Source organism: Oncorhynchus mykiss, chromosome 16 (assembly GCF_013265735.2).
Source record: "Oncorhynchus mykiss isolate Arlee chromosome 16, USDA_OmykA_1.1, whole genome shotgun sequence".
In the NCBI taxonomy this organism is placed as follows: domain Eukaryota; kingdom Metazoa; phylum Chordata; class Actinopteri; order Salmoniformes; family Salmonidae; genus Oncorhynchus; species Oncorhynchus mykiss.
The window spans coordinates 58,606,923-58,630,313 of record NC_048580.1 but is presented as its reverse complement, the minus strand read 5'-3'; the positions used below and the strand labels follow the sequence as shown (position 1 = coordinate 58,630,313).

General features: G+C 40.3%; 1 protein-coding gene across 2 annotated transcripts in view; it reads left to right on the top strand.

The window, feature by feature from the left end:
* The window catches only part of LOC110492417 (IQ motif and SEC7 domain-containing protein 1), a 244,928-nt gene that overhangs the window by 37,518 nt on the left and 184,019 nt on the right, over window positions 1–23,391 (top strand). For both annotated transcript variants that reach the window (XM_021566717.2, XM_021566725.2), the window contains exon 2: window positions 14,756–14,785. In XM_021566717.2, the coding sequence (XP_021422392.1) occupies window positions 14,756–14,785 (30 nt within the window). The remainder of the gene's footprint in view (window positions 1–14,755; window positions 14,786–23,391) is intronic.

Genomic DNA, 23,391 nt, shown 5'->3' with positions numbered 1-23,391 from the left:
GTCGCTGCAGCTGTACACAGCCCATCTGTAATTAGCCTATCCAACCAACTACCTACATCATCCCCATTTTTTTCCCTGATCTTTTGCACACCAGTATTTCAACTTGCACATCCTCATCTGCGTATCTATCACTCCAGTGTTAATTGCTAAATTGTAATTATTTTGGCTTCTATGGCCTATTTATTGCCTCCCTACTCTTCTACATTTGCACACACTGTACATAGATTTTTCTATTTTTCTTTTCTTGACTGTACATTTGTTTGTGTGTCATGCTGTTGTTTTTTGTCGCACTGCTTTGCTTTATCTTGACCAGGTCGCAGTTGTAAATGAGAACTTGTTCTCAGCTGGCCTACCTGGTTAAATAAAGGTGAAAAGAAAAACTCAAATAAATCTGCATTGACCCTTTTTGCACTAACTTTTTTAACTCAACACATACACTGCTGCTACTATCTTTCACTTTATTCAAAGTTACAGCGGCAATTTTATCATGGTAATCTTAGTGGGGCAAACTCAACCAATTTTTTTTTAGATGCATGCCAGCAATGTACACAACACTAAACAATATATTAATTGCACTATAATGGTGACAAACGGTGCCCACACTGTTAGGGCCTACATAAAGCTGTCCCAACAGCAGAGCTTTCTTTTCAGCACCATGGAGTGAATCCTTACCACCGCTACACCTGGCTATCAGCGAAGTCTCATCTGGCAGGGAAAAAGTCTATTCCGCCTCATTTACTGCCTTTTAAAAACCATAGCTTATATGGCTGACTTGCTTAAATAAATATGGTTTCTACTGACTCCTTGTGGATTTGTGTGTAACTCAATAAAAAAACGCATTCTCCTTCAGTAATAGCAAATGTTGACACGAGTTTTGAAGCATACACAAACATCGTTACATTTGTTCAGTAAATTCATAATGTTTGTTTTTATATCATCAACACTTTCTAAGTATAAGCAACTGCAAGCAAACGAGCTGCGAAGAGATAGCCCTTTGTTCAGCACTTTCAAAATGGACACCGACAGAAATTCAGATAGGTGTTAGTTCAGATAAATTCAGCAAGATGTTGAGGCCTAAACTTTACTCTATTTTAAGTAGACAGAGATACACACACTGTTAGCCTACCATTTGAAGTATTTTATTAGGCCTACGAGAGCTCAAAAAGAAGGAAAATACAATCATGAAGATCAACTTTTTGTGACTAGAATGACGTTGTACACAACAGCCAAGTTTCCGGGACATAGACATGTCTTAAATGGGCAGAAAGCTTAAATTCTTGTTAATCTAACTGCAGTGTCCAATTAACAGTCACTATTACATTGAAAAAAGACCATGCTATTGTTTGAGAGTGCACAACAACAAAACTCATCATGGCAACTGGTTTAAAATACATTCACCTCTGAAGGTAAATAATGTACCTACATTCAGTAACCTTGCTCTGATTAGTCTTCTTGAGGGTCCTAGAGATAAAATGTAGCATATTTTGGTTTGATAAAATACATTTTTATGTTCAAATGTAGGAACTGGGGTCTACAGTTTGACCCCACTGCTGTCTCTGGCACCATACACACCCGGCCGTATAGATGTGTGAAAGTTAGTATATAAGCTAATGATCCATCATATATGCCATTCTTGGGAGTGTGTAAACTTCAATTTTTTAGTACCATAGAATTTGTGTACGTTCTCTACAGTTATGTACTTGAAAATGTATAAATTGACCAATTCGGCACATTTAATCAGTCTCCTGGCAGACTTGATACAAAATATTGTGCAGTAATGTAATTCTTCACTGGATCAGTCTGCAATTTTGCACACTCACTGCTACCGTCTGGTGGCAAAAATCTAAGTTACACCTAGATTTCTATTAGAGCTGGGCAATATGGCCAAAATATCATATCATATATATTAAAAATTTGAGTGTTTTATGTTTTTGATTAATAAAAGTTCAACATTTGCTTTATGTGTAGTGCATGACCCTAGGGTGGCAACACATAGACCCATTGAAATCATTTAGAATATTTCTTACTGTTCAATTCAACTTCAACCTAAAATAATTTTCTGCATTTCCATCAATTTCTGCATTTCCTGCACTCATTTGAGATCATTTCCACACTGCCACGATATGGGCAAAAATACTAGGCCTTATTTAAAACCAAATGTTGTTGCGATTTAGATCAAAATAGTGATGCACCGATATGACGTTTTTGGCCAATACCGATATTTTTCTTGCCAAAAAAACCTGATGGCGATATTGAACATTTTAGCGGCCTTTTAAGCATTCTAGTACAGTTAAATAGTTAACACACACACATGGACCCAGCGGTCTAAGGCACTGCATGTCAGTGCAAGAGGCATCACTACAGTCCCTGGTTCGAATCCAGGCTGTATCACATCCGGCCGTGATTGGGAGTCCCATAGGGCGGCGCACAATTGGCCCAGTGTTGTCCCGGGCCGTCATTGTAAATACGAATTTGTTCTTAACTGACTTGCCAAGTTTAAATAAAGTTTACACACACCACACTGACCCAAAGTTATGGGGGGAGATTGAATCATGACGTCAGTGCTCTTCAGGTCAGAAAGTTGGTGCTCTAGAAAAAGACCAGAGATGGCCAATGTATTCAACCTTTTCTGGCCCTTGGTGCTTACCTTTTATGCTTGAAAAAGAGACCCTTTCAGACAGATATATCTGCATATGACAAGGGTTGAAAAGGATTAGCCTGTAGATTGTCAATGTGATTCATATATTTCGAAAGTATGATGTTGATCTGGTCAGTCCAATCAAAGCTACGGTAGATATAATGTGATTTCACATAAAAAATGTTGTGCCCTATGATCTTGAGCCTTCTTGGATGGGCACTTCTAATGTAACCAAGGGGGCTTGAACTACCTAGCCCCAGGAGTGACCGAATACTGAGCCAATCACAGTGCAACTAGAAAACATTACCAATATCTACACTCTGTGCTTTAGCTGGCTGCCCCTCCAGCACAGAAAGCACTGAGCTAGGTTTAAACCCTTGCATTTTGGAGCTGCCTTACTCATGTTCATATGCGGCTTTATTAACTCAAGGATAAAAAATAAAAAAGTTGTTTGCAAGCTGACATGTAACAGGAATTAATGCCGAAATAACATGCAAAACAGGACATTTATAAAAATGTATTAAATAATATACAGTGCCTTACAGTATTCAGACCCCTTGACTTTTTCCACATTTTGTTACAGCATTATTCCAAAATTAGTTAAATTGCTTTTTTCCCCTCATCAATCTACACACAATACCCCATAATGTCAAAGTGAAAACAGGTTTAGAAATGTTCACTAATTTATTAAAAATGAAAAACTGATATAACATTTACATACGTTTTCAGACCCTTTGCTCAGTACTTTGTTGAAGCCCCTTTTGCAGCGATTACAGCCGCATGTTTTCATGGTTATAACGCTACAAGCTGGGCACACCTGTATTTGGGGAGTTTCTCCCATTCTTTTCTACAGATCCTCTCAAGCTCTGTCAGGTTGGATGTGGAGCGTTGCTACACAGCTATTTTCAGGTCTCTCCAGAGATGTTAGATCGGGTTCAAGTCCGGGCTCTGGCTGGTCCACTCAAGGACCTTCCTGTTGGAAGGTGAACCTTCGCCCCCAGTCTGATGTCCTGACCACTCTGGAGCAGGTTTTCATCAAGGATCTCTCTGTACTTTTTTCCGTTCATCTTTGCCTCGATCCTGACTAGTCTCCCAGTCATTACCGCTGGAAAACATTCCCACATCATTATGCTGCCACCACCATGCTTCACCGTAGGGATGGTGCCAGGTTTCCTCCAGACGTGACGCTTGGCATTCAGGCCAAAGACATCAATCTTCATCAGACAAGAGAGTCTTTAAGTGCCTTTTGGCAAACTCCAAGTGGGCTGTCATGTCTGATTTGTGGAGTGCTGTAGAGATGATTTGAGGGTTCTCCCATCTTCACTGAGGGACTCTTAATAAGCTCTGTCACAGTGACCATCGAGTTCTTGGTCACCTTTCTGACCAAGGCCCTTCTCCCCGATTGTTCAGTTTGGCCGGGAGGCCAGCTCTAGAAAGTCTTGGTGGTTCCAAACTTCTTCTATTTAAGAATGATGGAGGCCACAGTGTTCATGGGGACCATATATAATGCAGACATTTTTTGGTACTCTTCCTGGGCACAATCCTGTCTCGGAGCTCTACGGACAATTCCTTCAACCTCATGGCTTGGTTTTTGCTCTGACATGCATTGTCAACTGTGGGACCTTTACAGTGCCTTGCGAAAGTATTCGGCCCCCTTGAACTTTGCGACCTTTTGCCACATTTCAGGCTTCAAACATAAAGATATAAAACTGTATTTTTTTGTGAAGAATCAACAACAAGTGGGACACAATCATGAAGTGGAACGACATTTATTGGATATTTCAAACAGCTCGAGCTCAGTGAGGTTGGATGGAGAGCATTTGTGAACAGCAGTTTTCAGTTCTTTCCACAGATTCTCGATTGGATTCAGGTCTGGACTTTGACTTGGCCATTCTAACACCTGGATATGTTTATTTTTGAACCATTCCATTGTAGATTTTGCTTTATGTTTTGGATCATTGTCTTGTTGGAAGACAAATCTCCGTCCCAGTCTCAGGTCTTTTGCAGACTCCATCAGGTTTTCTTCCAGAATGGTCCTGTATTTGGCTCCATCCATCTTCCCATCAATTTGAACCATCTTCCCTGTCCCTGCTGAAGAAAAGCAAGCCCAAACCATGATGCTGCCACCACCATGTTTGACAGTGGGAATGGTGTGTTCAGCTGTGTTGCTTTTACGCCAAACATAACGTTTTGCATTGTTGCCAAAAAGTTCAATTTTGGTTTCTTCTGACCAGAGCACCTTCTTCCACATGTTTGGTGTGTCTCCCAGGTGGCTTGTGGCAAACTTTAAACAACACTTTTTATGGATATCTTTAAGAAATGGCTTTCTTCTTGCCACTCTTCCATAAAGGCCAGATTTGTGCAATATACGACTGATTGTTGTCCTATGGACAGAGTCTCTCACCTCAGCTGTAGATCTCTGCAGTTCATCCAGAGTGATCATGGGCCTCTTGGCTGCATCTCTGATCAGTCTTCTCCTTGTATGAGCTGAAAGTTTAGAGGGACGGCCAGGTCTTGGTAGATTTGCAGTGGTCTGATACTCCTTCCATTTCAATATTATCGCTTGCATAGTGCTCCTTGGGATGTTTAAAGCTTGGGAAATCTTTTTGTATCCAAATCCGGCTTTAAACTTCTTCACAACAGTATCTCGGACCTGCCTGGTGTGTTCCTTGTTCTTCATGATGCTCTCTGCACTTTTAACGGACCTCTGAGACTATCACAGTGCAGGTGCATTTATATGGAGACTTGATTACACACAGGTGGATTGTATTTATCATCATTAGTCATTTAGGTCAACATTGGATCATTCAGAGATCCTCACTGAACGTCTGGAGAGAGTTTGCTGCACTGAAAGTAAAGGGGCTGAATAATTTTGCACGCCCAATTTTTCAGTTTTTGATTTGTTAAAAAAGTTTGAAATATCCAATAAATGTCGTTCCACTTCATGATTGTGTCCCACTTGTTGTTGATTCTTCACAAAAAATACAGTTTTATATCTTTATGTTTGAAGCCTGAAATGTGGCAAAAGGTTGCAAAGTTCAAGGGGGCCGAATACTTTCGCAAGGCACTGTAAATAGACAGGTGTGTGTGCGCCTTTCCAAATCATGTCCGCTCAATTGAATTTACCACAGGTGGACTCCACTCAAGTTGTAGAAACAGCTCAAGGATCATCAATGGAAACAGGATGAATACTTATGTAACTAAGATATTTCTGTTTATTTTTAATAAATGTGCAGACATTCTAAAAACCTATTTTTGCATTGTCATCATGGGGTATTGTGTGTAGATTGCTGAGGATTTTGTTTATTTAATGCATTTTAGAATAAGGCTGTAACGTAACAATGTGGAAAAAGTCAAGGATTGTGAATACTTTCCGAAGTCACTGTTTCTTTGGTGGGAATTTCCCCAAGAAGATTCGAGGTGCTTCAACAAAGAACTGATTAAAGGATCTGAATAATAATGTAAATGTGATATTTCTCTTAGAATGTCTAAAAACCTTCTTTTTTTTGCTTTGTCATTATGGGGTATTGTGTATTGATTGAGGGAGAAAAAAATATCAATTTTAGAATAAGGCATTAACGTAAGAAAATATGGAAAAAGTGAAGGGCTCTGAATACATAGACAAAAAGCATGTTTTTAGCTAAACAGGTAGGCCTCAAAACAGTTGGGGTCTCCGCTGCCTAGTTAATTTGTACATATTGACCTCAATTACCTCATGCCCCTACACAAAGACTCGGTACTGGTACCCCGTGTATATAGCCAAGTTATCATTACTCATTGTGTTTTTATTATTACGTTTATCACTAGGTGTTTTACTTTTCTATTACTTTTCAATGTTTTCCATCTCTACGTTGTTGGGAAGGATTTCACTGTTAGTCCACACCTTTTGTTTACAAAGCATGTAACGATTATAATTGGATTTGATTTAATATAGAGCAATGTTTACGTTGCAAATATAAAGATTAAGTATTGATATAAATGTTTTCTGCCCCCTGTCCTGCCCCCTGTCCCTATTTGCATTCAAATCACATTGTTGCAGTTTTTTTTTTTTAAGTTCACTCTTTTAACAATGCATCCTAAAAGCTCATGTGTTATCCACTACATTAATTATCATATACAGTACCAGCCAAAAGTTTGGACACACCTACTCATTCAAGGGTTTTTCTTTATTTGTACTCTTTTCTACATTGTAGGATAATAGTGAAGACATCAAAACTATGAAATAACACATGTAGTAACCAAAAAAGTGTTCAATCAAAATATATTTCAGATTCTTCAAAGTAGCCACCCTTTGCCTTGATGACAGCTTTGCACATTCTTGGCATTCTCTCAACCAGCTTCATAAGGAAGTCACCTTGAATGCATTTCAATTAACAGGTGTGCATTGTTAAGGGACACTGGGACACTGTAAAGTCCATGGAGAAAAAGAACACCTCCTCCCAGCTGCCCACTGCACTGAGGATAGGAAACTCTGTCACCACTGATAAATCCACTATAATTGAGAATTTCAATAAGCATTTTTCTTAGGCTGTCCATGCTTTCCACCTGGCTACCCCTACCCCGGTCAATTGCACTGTACCCACCACAGCAACTCGCCCAAGTCTTCCCCATTTCTCCTTCTCCCAAATCCAGTCAGCTGATGTTCTGAAAGAGTGGCAAAATCTGGACCCCTACAAATCAGCCGGGCTAGACAATCTGGACCCTTTCTTTCTAAAATTATCTGCCGAAATTGTTGCAACCCCTATTACTATCCTGTTCAACCTCTCTTTTGTGTCGTCTGAGATTCCCAAAGATTGGAAAGCAGCTGCGGTCATCCCCCTCTTCAAAGAGGGGGATACTCTTGACCCAAACTGCTACAGACCTATATCTATCCTACCCTGCCTTTCTAAGGTCTTCGAAGGCCAAGTCAACAAACAGATTACCAACCATTTCGAATCCCACCGCCCGTTCTCCGCTATGCAATCTGGTTTCAGAGCTGGTCATGGGTGCACCTCAGCCACTCTCAAGGTCCTAAACGATATCTTAACCGCCATCGATAAGAAACAATACTGTGCAGCCGTATTCATTGACCTGGCCAAGGCTTTCAACTCTGTCAATCACCACCTCTTCATTGGCAGACTCAATAGCCTTGGTTTCTCAAATGATTGTCTCGCCTCGTTCACCAACTACTTCTCTGATAGAGTTCAGTGTGTCAAATCGGAGGGCCTGTTGTCCAGGCCTCTGGCAGTCTCTATGGGGGTGCCACAGGGTTCAATTCTTGGGCCGACTCTCTTCTCTGTATACATCAATGATGTCGCTCTTGCTGCTGGTGAGTCTCTGATCCACCTCTATGCAGACGACACAATTCTGTATACTTCTGGCCCTTCTTTGGACACTGTGTTAACTTCTTAAGGTATAAGGGGCAGCATTTTCACTTTTGGATAAATAGCATGCCCAATTTCAACTTCCTGCTACTCATGCCAAGAATATATAATATATGTGTATTATTAGTAGATTTGGATAGAAAGCACTCTGAAGTTTCTAAAACTGGTTGAATCATGTCTGTGAGTATAACAGAACTTATGTAGCAGGCAAAACCCCGAGGACTAACCGTTTAGATTCTTTTTTTAGACGTCTCTGTCTGTTCACTGAATTCTCATTGGCAAACGATATTTCTTAGTTACTTGTTTTCAGTTCCTACCTCTTCCACTGGATGTCCCCAGTCTTTGGAATTTGGTTGAGGTTATTAATTTGTGCGTGCAATGAAGAAGTAGGGCCAACTAGGAACTGCGTAACACTGTTGAGAGTTGTGCAAGACTTGAAACGTAGCTTGGTTTGTTGTGTTCCTGTATTGAACACAGATAGACCCGTCTTCAATTTGATCGATTATTAATGTTTAAAAATACCTAAAGTTGTATTACAAAAGTAGTTTGAAATATTTTGGCAAAGTTTATAGACAAATATTTTGTTGTGACGTTGCGCATTTTGGAAGCTGTTTTTTTCTGGATCAAACGGAACAAATAAATATACATTTTGGATATATATGGACAGAATTAATCGAACAAAAGGACCAATTGTGATGTTTATGGGACATATTGGAGTGCCAACAAAATAAGCTCTACATAGCCCATCTATAATTTACCCAAACAACTACCCCTTCTCCTACTGTATTTATTTATTTTGCTCCTTTGCACCCCATTATTTGTATTTCTACTTTGCACATTCTTCCACTGCAAATCTACAATTCCAGTGTTTTACTTGCTATGTTGTATTTACTTTACCTCCCTTATCTCACCTCATTTGTTCACGTCGTATATAGACTTATTTTTCTACTGTATGTTTGTTTTACTCCATGTGTAACTCTGTGTTGTTGTATGTGTCGAACTGCTTTGCTTTATTTTGGCCAGGTCGCAATTGTAAATGAGAACTTGTTCTCAACTAGCCTCCCTGGTTAAATAAAGGTGAAATAAATAAAATAACAAGTTCATTTGTGGAATTTCTTTTCTTAATGCGTTTGAACCGATCAGTCGTGTTGTGACAAGGTCGGGGTGGTATACAGAAGATAGCCCAGCCAAGTCCATATTATGGCAAGAACAGATCAAATAAGCAAAGAGAAATTACTGACCATCATTACTTTAAGACATGACGGTCAGTCAAGCCGTAAAATGTCAAGAGCTTTGAAAGTTTCTTCAAGTGGAAAACCATTAAGCACTATGATGAAACTGGCTCTCATGAGGACCGCCACAGGAAAGGAAGACCAAGAGATACCTCTGCTGCAGAAGAAAAGTTCACAAGAGTTACCAGCCTCAGATTGCAGCTTAAATAAATGCTTCAGATTTCAAGTAAGACACATCTCAACATCAACTGTTCAGAGGAGACCATGTGAATCATGGTCAAATTACTGCAAAGGAACCACTACTAATGGACACCAATAATAAGAAGAGACTTGCTTGGGCCAAGAAACACAAGCAATGGATATTAGACCGGTGGAAATCTGTCCTTTGGTCTGAGTCCAAATGTGACATTTTTGGTTCCATTCGCCATGTCTTTGTGAGATGCAGGGTAGGTGAAGAGATGATCTCCGCATGTGTGGTTCCCACCGTGAAGCATGGAGGAAGAGGTGTGGGGGTGCTTTGCTGGTGACACCGTCAGTGATTTATTTAGAATTTAAGGCACATTTAACCAGCAGGGCTACCATAGCAATCTGCAGCGATATGCCATCCCATCTGGTTTGCGGGACTATCATTTGTTTTTCAACAGGACAATGATCCAAAACACACCTCCAGGCTGTGTAAGGGCTATTTGACCAAGAAGGAGAGTGATGGAGTGCTGCATCAGATGACCTGGCTTCCACAATCACCTGACCTCAACCCACTTGAGATGGTTTGGGATGAGTTGGACCGCAAAAAGGAAAAGCAGCCAACAAGTGCTCAGCATATGTGGGAACTCCTTCAAGACTGTTGAAAAGCATTCCTCATGAAGCTGGTTGAGAGAATGCCAAGAGTGTGCAAAGCTGCCATCAAGGCAAAGGGTGGCTAATCTCAAATATAAAATATATTTTGATTTGTTTAACACTTTATTGGTTACTACATGGCATGTGTTATTTAGATGTCTTCACTATTATTCTACAATATAGGAAATGGTACATTTAAAGAGTTGGTGTGTCCAAACTTTTGCCTGGTACTGTAAATGCACTATTAAAGAGGTAAATCTGTATTTTCAAAGGTGCATACTGTTTGAATTGTCATGTATTATTCAATATTACATATTGGTCCTTGGAGTTATTCATAAACACTTGCTATAGTTTCAAGGCCTGAAAAATGGTCACCTATCCATTTCACCCAGACAGAAATATAAAGCAATATAATACATTTTTTTTAAAGAAATGGATAATGTTGTAACCCACTATTCAACGTACTTCACTTTCCATCCTTCTACAGAATTGGAATATCCTTGTAAATTGCCTCATCTGTAGCCTTCTCTTTGAAAGGGTTTTTAGAGCGTTACATGGCCTGTCTGTGGGAAAGGAGCTGTCCAGAGTTCTGACCACTCAAGCAGCCCAATCTCTGTGTATCTGAAGAGACAGCGACTCAGTTTTTTTCTCAGCTCTGAGCCAGTCAGACACGAATGAGGGCTCAAAGAAATGGTGTTTCTCATTCAACAAATGATTTTAGGGGTGATGGTTCAATGGGACTTCTCAGTTAGTGAGTAATGCCTGCATGACTATCATGCTGCACTGGTACAGGGTTAGTATGAACACCAATCAATATTACAATAGTTGGCAGTGCATTGGACGGGAGCTGTGCTATGTGTGCCAATGAATCTCAGCGCTTCATATTGACCCGATGTCGCTGCTCTGCTCAGCTCGACCAGGTTCAGTGGTGAATGTGATGGGGGTTTGCTCTAACAAATTCACTGGACCACTTGGTGATTGGTTTGTTCAGCAGGATTTGTTCCGTTTGTAGTAGAGCTTTGGCAAATATTCTAATGTGCAGAGCACTTTAAACATGATCACACACACACAATATGGGTGAGACACAGCAGTGGATACAGAGGCAAACAGACAGAGAGTGACACAGATTTTACACCTGTTTGTTAAAATGGGAAGCTGTGGTTTGTCTATATCAGGGATGGGCAACTCCAGACCTCGGGGACCGGAGGAGTGGTGTCAGACTTTTTCCCCCGTCTCTAGCAAACACAGCTGATTAAACTAATTGCGTTCTAAACTGAAGATCATGATTAGTTGATTATTGGAGTCCAGCGTTTTAGCTGTGGCTGGGGCAAAAGTGTGACACCAGTCGGGGCAAAAGTGTGACACCAATCAGTCCCCTGAGGACTAGAGTTGCCCATCCCTGGTCTAAATCAAATAGATTTCAAAACGATTGTGTGAAGCCTGCATTTCATGTGCTGACAATGAGCGATGGCACCAAATGCCATTGCCAGCTATCAAATAATCACATTTTTGTCTGTTTTAGTTTCTCCTCTGTGTGATTTAAAGAACTGTATGGCTGAGGATAAAACAAATACACAGAGAGCTCCATATATAAGTTTAAGTACTTTTCTTCTAATATCTCAGGAGTAGAGCTGATGGTGAGTTGAGAGAGAGATGACTCTGCTGTCCCTCTGTTGGCGATGTACTCTGAGGAGAAAGACTTAGGTGATCAACAGGGTATAGAAGAGAGGGAAATGGGAGAAAGAGGGAGTGGAAGGGAGGTAGACATGTGGGATAGTATAGTGCTGAGAGGTAGCCAGCAGCGAATCTTCAGCCCCAGAGAGTCCAGATGGTTCTGTTGAAAACAACAATGAAGTTCTATAATTCCAAAGGACCACCATCTCCTCATTCAACAATTCAACTTCCCCCATAATTAGGAAAAATGCTGTAGTCACATACTTTAGATTGTATTCTCCGCTCAACTTACAATAAGAAACGCAAGCAATTTCCTGTCCATTCATAATTAGTGAAAATGCCCAAGCTAGGCAAGGTAACTTTCAACTCGTATTACTTTCCCCCTACTCAATATGAGGAGAATGGGTAGGCGATGACGGTGCACATACATTTAGCTAGATATAGCCTGTAGCTTTATTGGCTCTGAGTGCAGTGTTCCAGAGAACAGCCATGTGCGGAGCGCTTTCCCTTAATGGTATAGTGGCATTTATTTCATTCTGTCTGTGTAAAGTACTGTATACTCCTGTGGAATCGCATGGCCGCCACTATTTTGATGTAATTTCTTGTCCTAGAGAGGAAATGCACATTTAGGTTCCATCTCGGATGAATAGCAAAGGCTATTTATACATATTCATGAAATGGGTGTGGGAATTTCCATGTGGAGTTGATCATCAACAAATAAGGCACTGACAGCTATCAGTGTAGCTAGCTATCTTGCTAACCTAGCCAGCTAACGTTATCTGTAGTTGCGGTTGTATTTTTTTTACTACACTAGTAAAGATTAGTCAGCTGGCTCTATGGTTGGTTCTGGATTTGGAAGCCTTCCGTAAATCATAAGCATTGATTAAGGGAAGACTTTGCCACAGATGTAAACCACTGGCCAATCTTTGACGTCACCATCTATTGTTATTTCCGAGGTTTTGGCATCTTCCATAATTTGCGGCCGCGAATCCACCATAAAATTGCTAGAAAGAGTAAGATGACGCTCCGGTAATTTGGATAACTATTGAAAGATAGCTGATATGCGTTTTTGTTTATTGTTATGACACTGTGCAACGTCTGGTAGGTAGGCAGGCTGCTGCCAGTCTTCGGCTGCGGTACAAGCAAAGCCAAGTCAACCCGTGCTCATGGTTCTCACAGGGGAAGTGAAATGATAGACTTTGCTCATGATCATGTATGCCGCAGATGACATGAAACTATGAGTTCCTTGAATTTTATTTTGCAGGTGCCTTTTAATTATCTGGATAGAAACTTGTGGTTCATAGCTAATGTTATACCATTCAAAGCAGTGGAGTGTGTAGCGATGCTAAACTTTAGTGGTCAAAAACATTCATCTTGGGACGACGGGGCGAGTGGGTTTGCTAAATGCTATCATCACGCAATCATACCATTATATCAAATGGTAATATATATTATTTATTTATTATTATTTTAATTTTTTAAAATGCAGACAAGCTCAAAAATAAGTGAACATGTAGTCCCCCCTGGTGGTACTTGAGGCGTCACTACAGACCTGGGTTCGATCCCAGGCTGTGTCAAGAGGCGGTGCACAATTGGACTAGCATCGTCCGGGTTAGGGGAGGGTTTGGCCGGCCGGGATGTCTTTGTCCCATCGCGCTCTAGTGACTACTTGTGGCAGGCCGGGCACCTGTAAGCTGACTTTGTTCGCCAGCTAGACTGTGTTTCCTCTGACACATTCCGGGTTAAGTGTCAAGAAGCAGTGGGGCTTGGCAGGGTCGTGTTTCGGACGAAGCATGGTGGAGGTGCAAAAACATACATTTGTACCCGGTACTTTAATGTGCTCCATGGCTCAAGGCGGCCAAGTGGAGACGAGGCTGTTTGGCTCATCAGTCGCAAAGAGGAATACCTTTGCAGCTGTTTCTGATTAATAAACAATGCCATGCTGGTGAAAGGTATCATTAAAAAAAAACAGCCCTGTAACAAAACGTATGGTGAAAAATTATTTCTGTATCATAGGAAAAGACACAGCATTCACATGGATTTAAACAAAGTGGGCAGTTCAGATTTGTCACTTCAAGCCCAAATATATCATACTTTGACTAAAACAAAGACTTATTGACTTAAATCGTTGTGCAACATCATGGGACAGCTCTGGCCTTTATTTTTCAGCTCGAAAAAGTGCATTTCTACTGGTGTGGGCTAAAGAGTGTAACTGCAAATGGACAATGTTCTGTGTAGGGCCAGAGACCCATTTAAGCTTAGGACTATGATGCAGGATAGCTATGTATACTGGTCTCTTAGGTACTAACTTAGTACTTAAACTAACTCAATGAATTGTATTTCCATGTAAGATTGAGCCCTTCCTTCAAGAAGTGAGCACTATGTAATGGACGCGTCCTCCTCACATCCAGTTCTTATGTAGCAGTTTGTGTTACCTCTGCAAGGTTGAAATGAGTTAGACCAGCTTTGTCTTGAGTTCTCTGAAGTATCTAAAAAATGTGGAGCTTTATTCCAGCAGAGCTTGTGGCTACCCAGAGCTGGGTCTCTATCATTATGAGCATGGGGAAAACCTACATTGGCTAAATGTTTTTTTTCTTCTTTTTTCGAAAGAACCCTTTGCTTTTCCACAGTGGCACACTGGATAACATTTTCTCTCTGCGATGGAATGTCAATGTAATTGCATTGTATTATTTGCAACACACTGTACAGCAATATTGTCAGGGATTTCTAGTTTATTGCTTGAATTCTTTACTGCGTCTGGTATTGTTGGCATGTAGACCATGAGAATGACTTGAGCGCAGCAGTGTGTTTGATTTATGACTGCTGGTATTGTACTGCATCTTTTCATTGGGCTCTTCCCTATTCATACAGTGCCGAACCAGGCTAGTTTGTCACTTACGTTGTCGTATCGTCCTTGAAAAATTGAGATTTTTTTTTCAATTAGATTGTTTGATAAATGTATTCACAATGAATGGATTAATATACTAATCAGTAGCTTCTTTGTTTTTCAGATCTGAATGTGACAGCTCCAAAATGGTCAGGTATGTACACTGTTACACATGATGTAAGGCAAGTATTCAGGTAACACTTGATTAACTCTGATGACCATCTCTCCCGTTCCCTCTCTCCCATTCCATCTCCCTCCACCACCCACCCATCTCTCTGAGTAGGTTCTGGTTCCAGATAACATATGATACCCTACAATCTTTAGTCTATAGCTGACCAGCTCTGTAATAAAACATGCTAGCAGAGACATGAGTGATTATCCTGTGTGCTGATGATAGTAGCAGCCAGGCACTGATGAGGTGCCTCAGTGTCCACTAGTGATCATTATGATGGGGAAAATTATGGGTTTGAGTGCAACCCAAGGTTGCATTGTAATTTCCTCATACAGTCTATCTGGCAGAAGATGTATATGGGAGTGTCTTAGGAGACTCAGTGAAGCCATGGAGTGGTTTAAAGCTAGAATAAGTATACATCATTGACGTGATGTGACTCGGGCTGGAAAACTTGACTGGCATAGTAGGGTTGGGAATTGCCAGGGACCTCACATTCGCACTGAGCTAAAGGGTAGATCTGCCGCTTTCAAGGAGCGGGACTCTAACCCGTAAGCTTATAGTCATAGACTCTTCTCTCTGCTACCGCACGGCAAGCGGTACCAGAGCGCCAAGCTTAGGTCCAAGAGGCTTCTAAACAGCTTCTACCCCCCAAGCCATATGACTCCTGAACATCTAGTCAAATGGATACCCAGACTATTCACATTGCTCCCCTCCCCCTCCACACCACTGCCGCTCTCTGTTGTCATCTACGCATAGTCACTTTAATTAACTCTACCTACATAAATGTGAATTCATGAAAATGTATGAATATTTGACTTGTGGCTGTGTTATCTAGTGGACACCTGTTCAAGTGGCCAATGTAGAAATTGCTCTGTCATTTCTTTGTTGCTTAAATTCTACGCTGTTCGCTAAATGTCAATTTGTGAGAAAACAAGCACGGAATAGTGTAGGGAATCATTGTACCATCTAAATCGCTGTGAAATATAAAACCGAAAGTAAAAGGCTCAAGAGTGAGTCTCCGCCATGTTACGGGGAAATGGGATGTGGGGGCAGGGAGATTTCGTTTTGAATGTAGCCTAGTGCTGTTGCAATTCACCTAGCTTCCACATAGGGGAGAGGTTCTACGAAATTCTAGGTGTAGCACCTTTAAAAAGAAGATGGAGAACATGCTATGAAGGAAAAAATACTGGAGTTTTGGAGCAGGTAGAGCCAACTGGCGCAAAAAGAATATTACGATATTGTCCAAACAATATGACATGATATATTATGAAAAATGATATCCTGATATGTAGCTGTGTCCATTCCCCCCCTTCACTAATCTCTAGTAAATAAACCGTCTTGTCTCGAGCGCCTTGTTTACATAGTATATGGATTTAATATCATGGGTTATCAATAGTGCTGAGCGAATAATCAACATTTAGTGTTTATTTTTTATTAAACAACCAGTTGACTGACGTCTGTTCAATTGTTCGAATTGCAATGAGTTGTTTTTTTTGAGCCCATCGCGCCTTTTCTCAAGAGTGAAATCAAATCGTTCACAACATGAGAAAAATCAAGTCAAGAACTATGTGGGACGCTGGCCTGAAGGGAGTTGTAGTTTTCATTAAGCAAATATTCAACCTAGTTCAGCACAGAAACCTGGTAATTAACTACAATGACGATAATCCATTGCAGTGTTTTTTCCCCTGCTTGGATAGAGACGGGTCAGAGAAGAAGAGGCGAAAATCTATCCAATATTATCCCAATGCGTTTCTACGGGCTTATTTTGGGCCTAAGCTTGTCGCCTGCTTTCCCGCCTTTGGGAGAACAACTCCCAATGTTAGGGCGAAGACATGAGCATCTCGTCATTATATATAGATTCAATATAAACTATTTTATTATGTATTATTTCCTTATTTTTTTATTGATCAATGTGGACCTGACAAAATCAGTGGAATATTTTCTATGTTTTTGCAATTAAATGAACTATTTTTGGCTTTGGAATTTCCATTAAAAAGCTCAAACTGATTTTTGTTTTTTAAATGATCGAACCGACCTCAAAAAGCACTTATCACTCAGCACTAGTAATCCGCACATATGTTCCTGTTAAGCAGATGGTGAATTACACTCTTACTCCTGCCTCTCAAGTTTTGTGTGTTTCTGGGTTTTCTGAGAATAGAGAGATCCCTAGAGCTGGGTCTGTGTAGTTGATATACAGTAGATTCAGGCCTTCTCTGTTCTTTCCGCCCCTGATCTTTGTTGTCCTCCAGCCTCTTGTGTTCTGTACTGGCTGTCCTTTCTTACTGAGTTGACGGGGAAGGAGAGGGTCTGAGCCCTGGAGGTTTCTGCCTGTCATTGTCGTGTGTTTGTGTGTTGGGGGGGGGGGGGCTCACCCACTGAGCAGCATCACTAGCAAAGCCAGTGTACTAACATTGCAGCATTTCTGCCAGGGACTCAAACTGTGAAACACAATAGACTGGGGCCTCTATTCAATCAGTTAGTGGAACTGGCCCATAACCCATCCTGCTAATTAAGCCTTTATCCTCTCACATGAGTAGTGTCAATCACTATAACTACAGTAGCAGCCTCTAGTTCCTCTACATTTCCAGTCTTCCAATAACAGTTAGTATGCATCAACAGCTGCCACTGCTAATTAACTCTCCAGACAGGCATACAATGCCTTCAGAAAGTATTCACACCACTTGACTTATTACACATTTTGTTGTGTTACAACCTGAATTCCTAAGTTTACATTGTTTTTCTCTCACCTTTATACACACAATATCCCATAATGACAAAGCAAAATAATGTTTTTAGATATCTTTGCACATTTATTGAAAATGCAATACAGATATCTCATTTAGATTCACACCCCTGAGGCAATACTTTTTAGAAGCACCTTTGGCAGCAATTACAGCTGTGGGTCTTTCTGGGTAAGTCCCTAAGAGCTGTGAGTCTTTCTGGGTAAGTCCCTAAGAGCTGTGAGTCTTTCTGGGTAAGTTTCTAAGAGCTGTGAGTCTTTCTGGGTATGTCCCTAAGAGCTGTGAGTCTTGTCTGTTTGGGTATTCGAACCAGCAATCTTTCGACCCAACACTCTTAACCTACTGGCCCAACACTCTAACAGTTAGGCTACCTGCCACCCTGTACTGTACCGTACTGTAGGGAGGATGGGCATTTTGAAATAATTTCACTATTAAAATAATATCATGCCATTTTTTTCCGGATAATTTTTTTTATTACATTTAAAAAACTCCCAAATTTCAACTTGGGAACTGGCTTGCTTGACTTTGGTGCCGCTTGCTTGCAGCAGTGCAATGGGCAGTAGCCGGTGAGTTTTACACGGGAGGGAGAGAGCGAGAGCAACCATAGACTAGTTAGACAAACTTCCATAGGTCATCTATCATTCCATCTGGCTGTGCCTGTCTTGACTGCATGAAATCGATGTCAGGAAGCTAGCAAAGGTAGCCAGCTATGTTAGCCAGCTAGCTAGCTAACGTTACCATACCTTTTCCCGTCCTTGTCTACATTCACATTAAACAATAGCCTACCTGATGGTTGCTCGTAGTTGTAGCCTACTACTTCAAATTTAACTAACTTAATTCCGTAATTGTAATTCCATTTTGCATTGATTATCTCCCACGTTGCTTGCTACTCAAGCTGTAGACAGTGCCACTTTGTAGACAGTGCCACAGTGCTACCTGACTGTAGACAGTGCCACTTTGATTGGCAGAAAATAACAACAAACGTGTGAAACCCGTGTAGGCTACTATGGTATATCTTTTAATGGGGCGCACGTCATAAACACTACATTCTAAAGATTTTTGTTTAATTGAATTAATGATTTTACATGTCATGGTATATGTAGCATTGTCACATAATTTAATAAATCAAATTTAGACAAAGCCTTTTCATTGTTAAAAAATAACTGATTATTTTTTTAATGAACACCCACAAGTATTGGAATACGAACCTTTGTTCAGATTTTTGAATATACAAATAACCATGCACATCCCTACTGTACTGTACTGTCCCAAACGTGTCTATGATTGGTTAAGATTTGGCCCGGCCAGGGTGGACTGACCAAATTTCAACTACTTTTCAACGTCCATGGACATCCGGTGTGGGTCGGTGCTCAGTGCAGTGTTGCCAACTCATTTTCAGGGTAAGTTGCTAGAGGCAGGTTGATTTGTTGCTAAATAAATTTTAAATTTTATTAACAACAATTCAATACATAAAGCACATGAGGGAACACAAGCATACATAGATTACAAACAATGGACAATCGAGCTAGGGGGCACAATATCACATTACAATTACACAAAGACCTTAAGGGACATGCATATACTTACAATTCTAACATATTTTTTTGTTAGTAGAGCATTTAACTGTCTTAATACAGTTCAATTTATTTTTGTAGGGTACGAAAATGTGGTTTTCTGTTTGTAAATTTACATTTGTGTATATGAAATTTAGCCAAAAGAATAATGTAATTAATTACTTAAAAATGTTTCAGCTTATTTGTATTGTATGTAAAGAATCCAAACAGTACATCTCTCCACAATAGTGTAAAATCTTCATAAATGTGTTCAATTATAAACCTACTGATGTCTTGCCACAGTTTTCTTACATGCATACAATGCCAAAAAAGATGCAACACTGTTTCTGGGTGGTCATTACAGAAGGTGCAATTCGAGTTGATGTTTTCCTTAAACTTCTTCATATAGTGGTTAGCAGGATAATATTTATGAATATTTATGAAATCCATTCCAATAAGGCATGACATAAAGTGACATGACATATACACCATCCTGCTGAAACAAGGATCGTATCGCTCTGTTGTTGAATGGACCAAAAGAGAAACAAATCTTTCCTACTGATGAGTCAACAGGGTCAACAGAAGGTAGGCTCTGAGGGTCAGGTCTTGACACGTTCCTGAATAACAGAGCAACACCTGAGGGAATGGCATCTAAAACAATTGCAAAATCTTTAGGGGTTACAGGGACCTTGTAAAGTGATAAGAATTCTTTATAACTGAGTAAAAGACCCTCTGCATTTACCAGTTGGCTCACCAATAGGATATTATTTCGGAACCAATATTCTAAAAACAAAGAGGTATTTTTATACAATTTATCCCTATTATTCCATATATAATATCTGTGTGGAGAAAAATTGTGTTTATAAATTAAGGACCATGACAAGAGAACCTGCCGATGAAAAGCAGAAAGTTTCACTGGAACTTTGTCAATATTGCAAAACAAGTTAAGGCCACCAAAAGTAGAGAAGACATGATGAGGAATAAAATTCCAAATAGAAGTGGGTCGTCTTAGGAATTGTTTTATCCAATTGATCTTAAAAGTATTATTTAAAGTAGTAAAGTCCAGAAAATTCAGTCCACCATTCTCATAAGTGTTCATTACAACAGTTTTCCTAACGTAATGGGTACGGTTTCTCCATAAAAAGTTGAAAAGCATCTGGTTTATCTCCTTGCTTATTTTACTGTCAAGATATAAAGATAGAGCACCATATGTTAATCTAGAGATACCTTCAGCCTTGGTTATTAGGACTACCTTTTAAAGATAAGTCCCACTGTAGCCATTGATTTAGTTTCTTCTGTTTTTTTTTAATAAGAGGGTTAAAATTTAGTAAGCCTCTAGACTTCTGATCCTTTGTAATGGTTATGCCTAAATATGTAATTTCTTCTTTTACTGGAATACCATAATATGAAGGTGTCACACAATCTTTGACAGCTATGAGTTCACATTTATTAATGTTAAGATATAGACCAGACACTTTGGAAAAGGATTGTATCACATTGATCGATATGGGAATTTGATTAGCGTCTTTTATAAAAAGTGTAGTATCGTCAGCCAGCTGGCTTATAATAATTTCTTTACCAGCTATGGAAATACCTTGTACAGGACTATTATTTAAAGAATTTGCAAGAAGTTGGGTGATTGATAAAAACAGGTACGGAGAGATAGGACAACCTTGCCTAATTCCTCTCTTTAACTCAAATCTAAGTGAGGTGCCATATTTCAATTTGATAGAGCTGTTACCATTTGCATAGATTCTTAATAGCCTTACAGAAAAAATCCCCAAAGCCAAGTCTCTCAAGGGAGTAGAAGAGAAACTGATGCTCTACTGTGTCAAATGCTTTATAAAAATCTAAAAATAATATGAAGCTATCCTCAGTTATTAGGTCTGAGTAGTCAAGTATGTCTAATACTAGTCTGACATTGTTAGAAATATGTCTGTTCCTCATGAAGCCAGACTGTTTCATCAATGATTGCATCCAGGACTTCTTTAATTAATTTTGCAAGTAGTAAGGCTAATATCTTATAGTCATTATGTAGAAGACAAATTGGACGCCAGTTATCGATGAGCAGCACTTATTTTTTAGGCTTAGATATCTGTGTTATTAACCCCTGACTCATTGTAGGAGGGAAAACATTGTTTTTAATACTCTCTAAAAAGACTTCAAATAGGAAGGGAGCTACTTGTTCAGAAAATAATTAGTACAATTCTGATGTAATTCCATCAACACCTGGTGATTTATTGTTCTTTAGATGTTTGTTAGACTCTAATCTCTTCAACTTTGATGGGTTCATCACACTGTTAGATTCTTTCACTGATAGAGTGAACATTATTCAGTGAGTTAAAAAACATATCTGTGGATTCCTGACAGTACGTAGAGCTATACAATTTTCTGTAAAAATTGCTACAGTATTTAGCGATTAATTTTTTGTCATAACACCATCAATGTTAAACTTTAAATAATGTTGTGATGTCATTGCGTGATAACTTACGTAGAATACACAATAACGTTACTCAAAGTGACTGGCCATCTCGGGAAAAAATATGAATTGACATTTGTTCAGGTACAGACTCCCACTCTTTTCTGTACTTCTGGCTGTACAATTTGGATTGAGACATGTTGATTGATGTTGTAAGTTCTGTTCAAGATCAAACATTCGTGACCAACTATATTCATTGGGTTTGGCTCGTCAAACCCGTGCTACTGCTGCTACAGACAGCCAACAATGATTTGCAATTTTCTGAAATTGCTGCTGGCCTGCTGCTGCCTGTGCACGAGCTGAGCGCCTGCTGCTGACTCCACTCACAATGCACTTTTGCAGTGTGTTGTGACTGAGTGTGTGAAAGAGAAAATCGTTTTTGAGTAATTTAGAGGGAAAATGCGTACATTTTAGCCTCCTCGCTTCGCGTTCCTAGGAAACTATTAAGTATTTTGTTTTTATGTATTATTTCTTACATTGTTATCCCAGGAAATCGTACGTTTTATTACATACAGCCGGGAGGAACTATTATGACCAGGAATATGACTTTCCCAAAGCGGATCCTCTGTTTGGTCCACCACTCAGGACAATGGATCAGATCCTCTGTTTGGTCCACCACCCAGGACAATGGATCAGATCCTCTGTTTGGTCCACCACCCAGGACAATGGATCAGATCCTCTGTTTGGGCCACCACCCAGGACAATGGATCGTATCCCAGCCGGCGACACAAAACAATGGCGCTGCAGAAGGGGCAAACGGATGCGGTCTTCTGGTCAGGCTCCGGAGACGGGAACATCACGCACCGCTCCCGAGCATAATACTCGCCAATGTCCAGTCTCTTGACAACAAGGTAGACAAAATCCAAGCAAGGGTTGCCTTTCAGAGAGACATCAGAGATTGTAACATTCTTTGTTTCACGGAAACATGGCTCACTCAGGATACGTTATCAGAGTCGGTACAGCCACATGGTTTCTTCACGCATCGCGCCGACAAACAAACATCTCTCTGGTAAGAAGAAGGGCGAGGGTGTAGTATGCCTTATGATTAACGAGACGTGGTGTGATCATAACAACATACAGGAACTCGAGTCCTTTTGTTCACCTGCCCTAGAATTCCTTACAATCAAATGCCGACCGCATTATCTACCAAGAGAATTCTCTTTGATTATAATCACATTTGTGTATATCCCTCCCCCCCAAGCAGACACATCAACAGCCCTGAAAGAACTTCATTGGACAATGTAAACTGGAAACCACATATCCTGAGGGTGCATTTATTGTAGCTGGGGATTTTAACAAGGCTAATCTGAAAACAAGGCTCCCTAAATTTTATCAGCATAACGAATGCGCGACCCGGGCTGGCAAAACCCTGGATCATTGTTATTCTAACTTCCGCGAGGCATACAAAGCCCTCCCCTGCCCTCCTTTCAGCAAATCTGACCACGACTCCATTTTGTTGCTCCCAGCCTATAGACCGAAACTAAAACAGGAAACGCCCGTGCTCAGGCCTGTTCAACCCTGGTCCGACCAATCGGGTTCCACTCTTCAAGATTGCTTTGATCACGTGGACTGGGATATGTTCTGCATAGCGTCGGACAATAACATTGATGAATACGCTGATTCGGTGAGCGAGTTTATTAGCAAGTGCATCGGTGATGTTGCACCCACAGTGACTATTCAAACCTTCCCCAACCAGAAACCGTGGATTGATGGCAGCATCAGGGAAATCCGACCGGAAACATGACCGAATAAAGACAGTGTAGCTATTCCCTCCACAAGACAATCAAACAACCTAAGCGTCATTATAGAAACAAA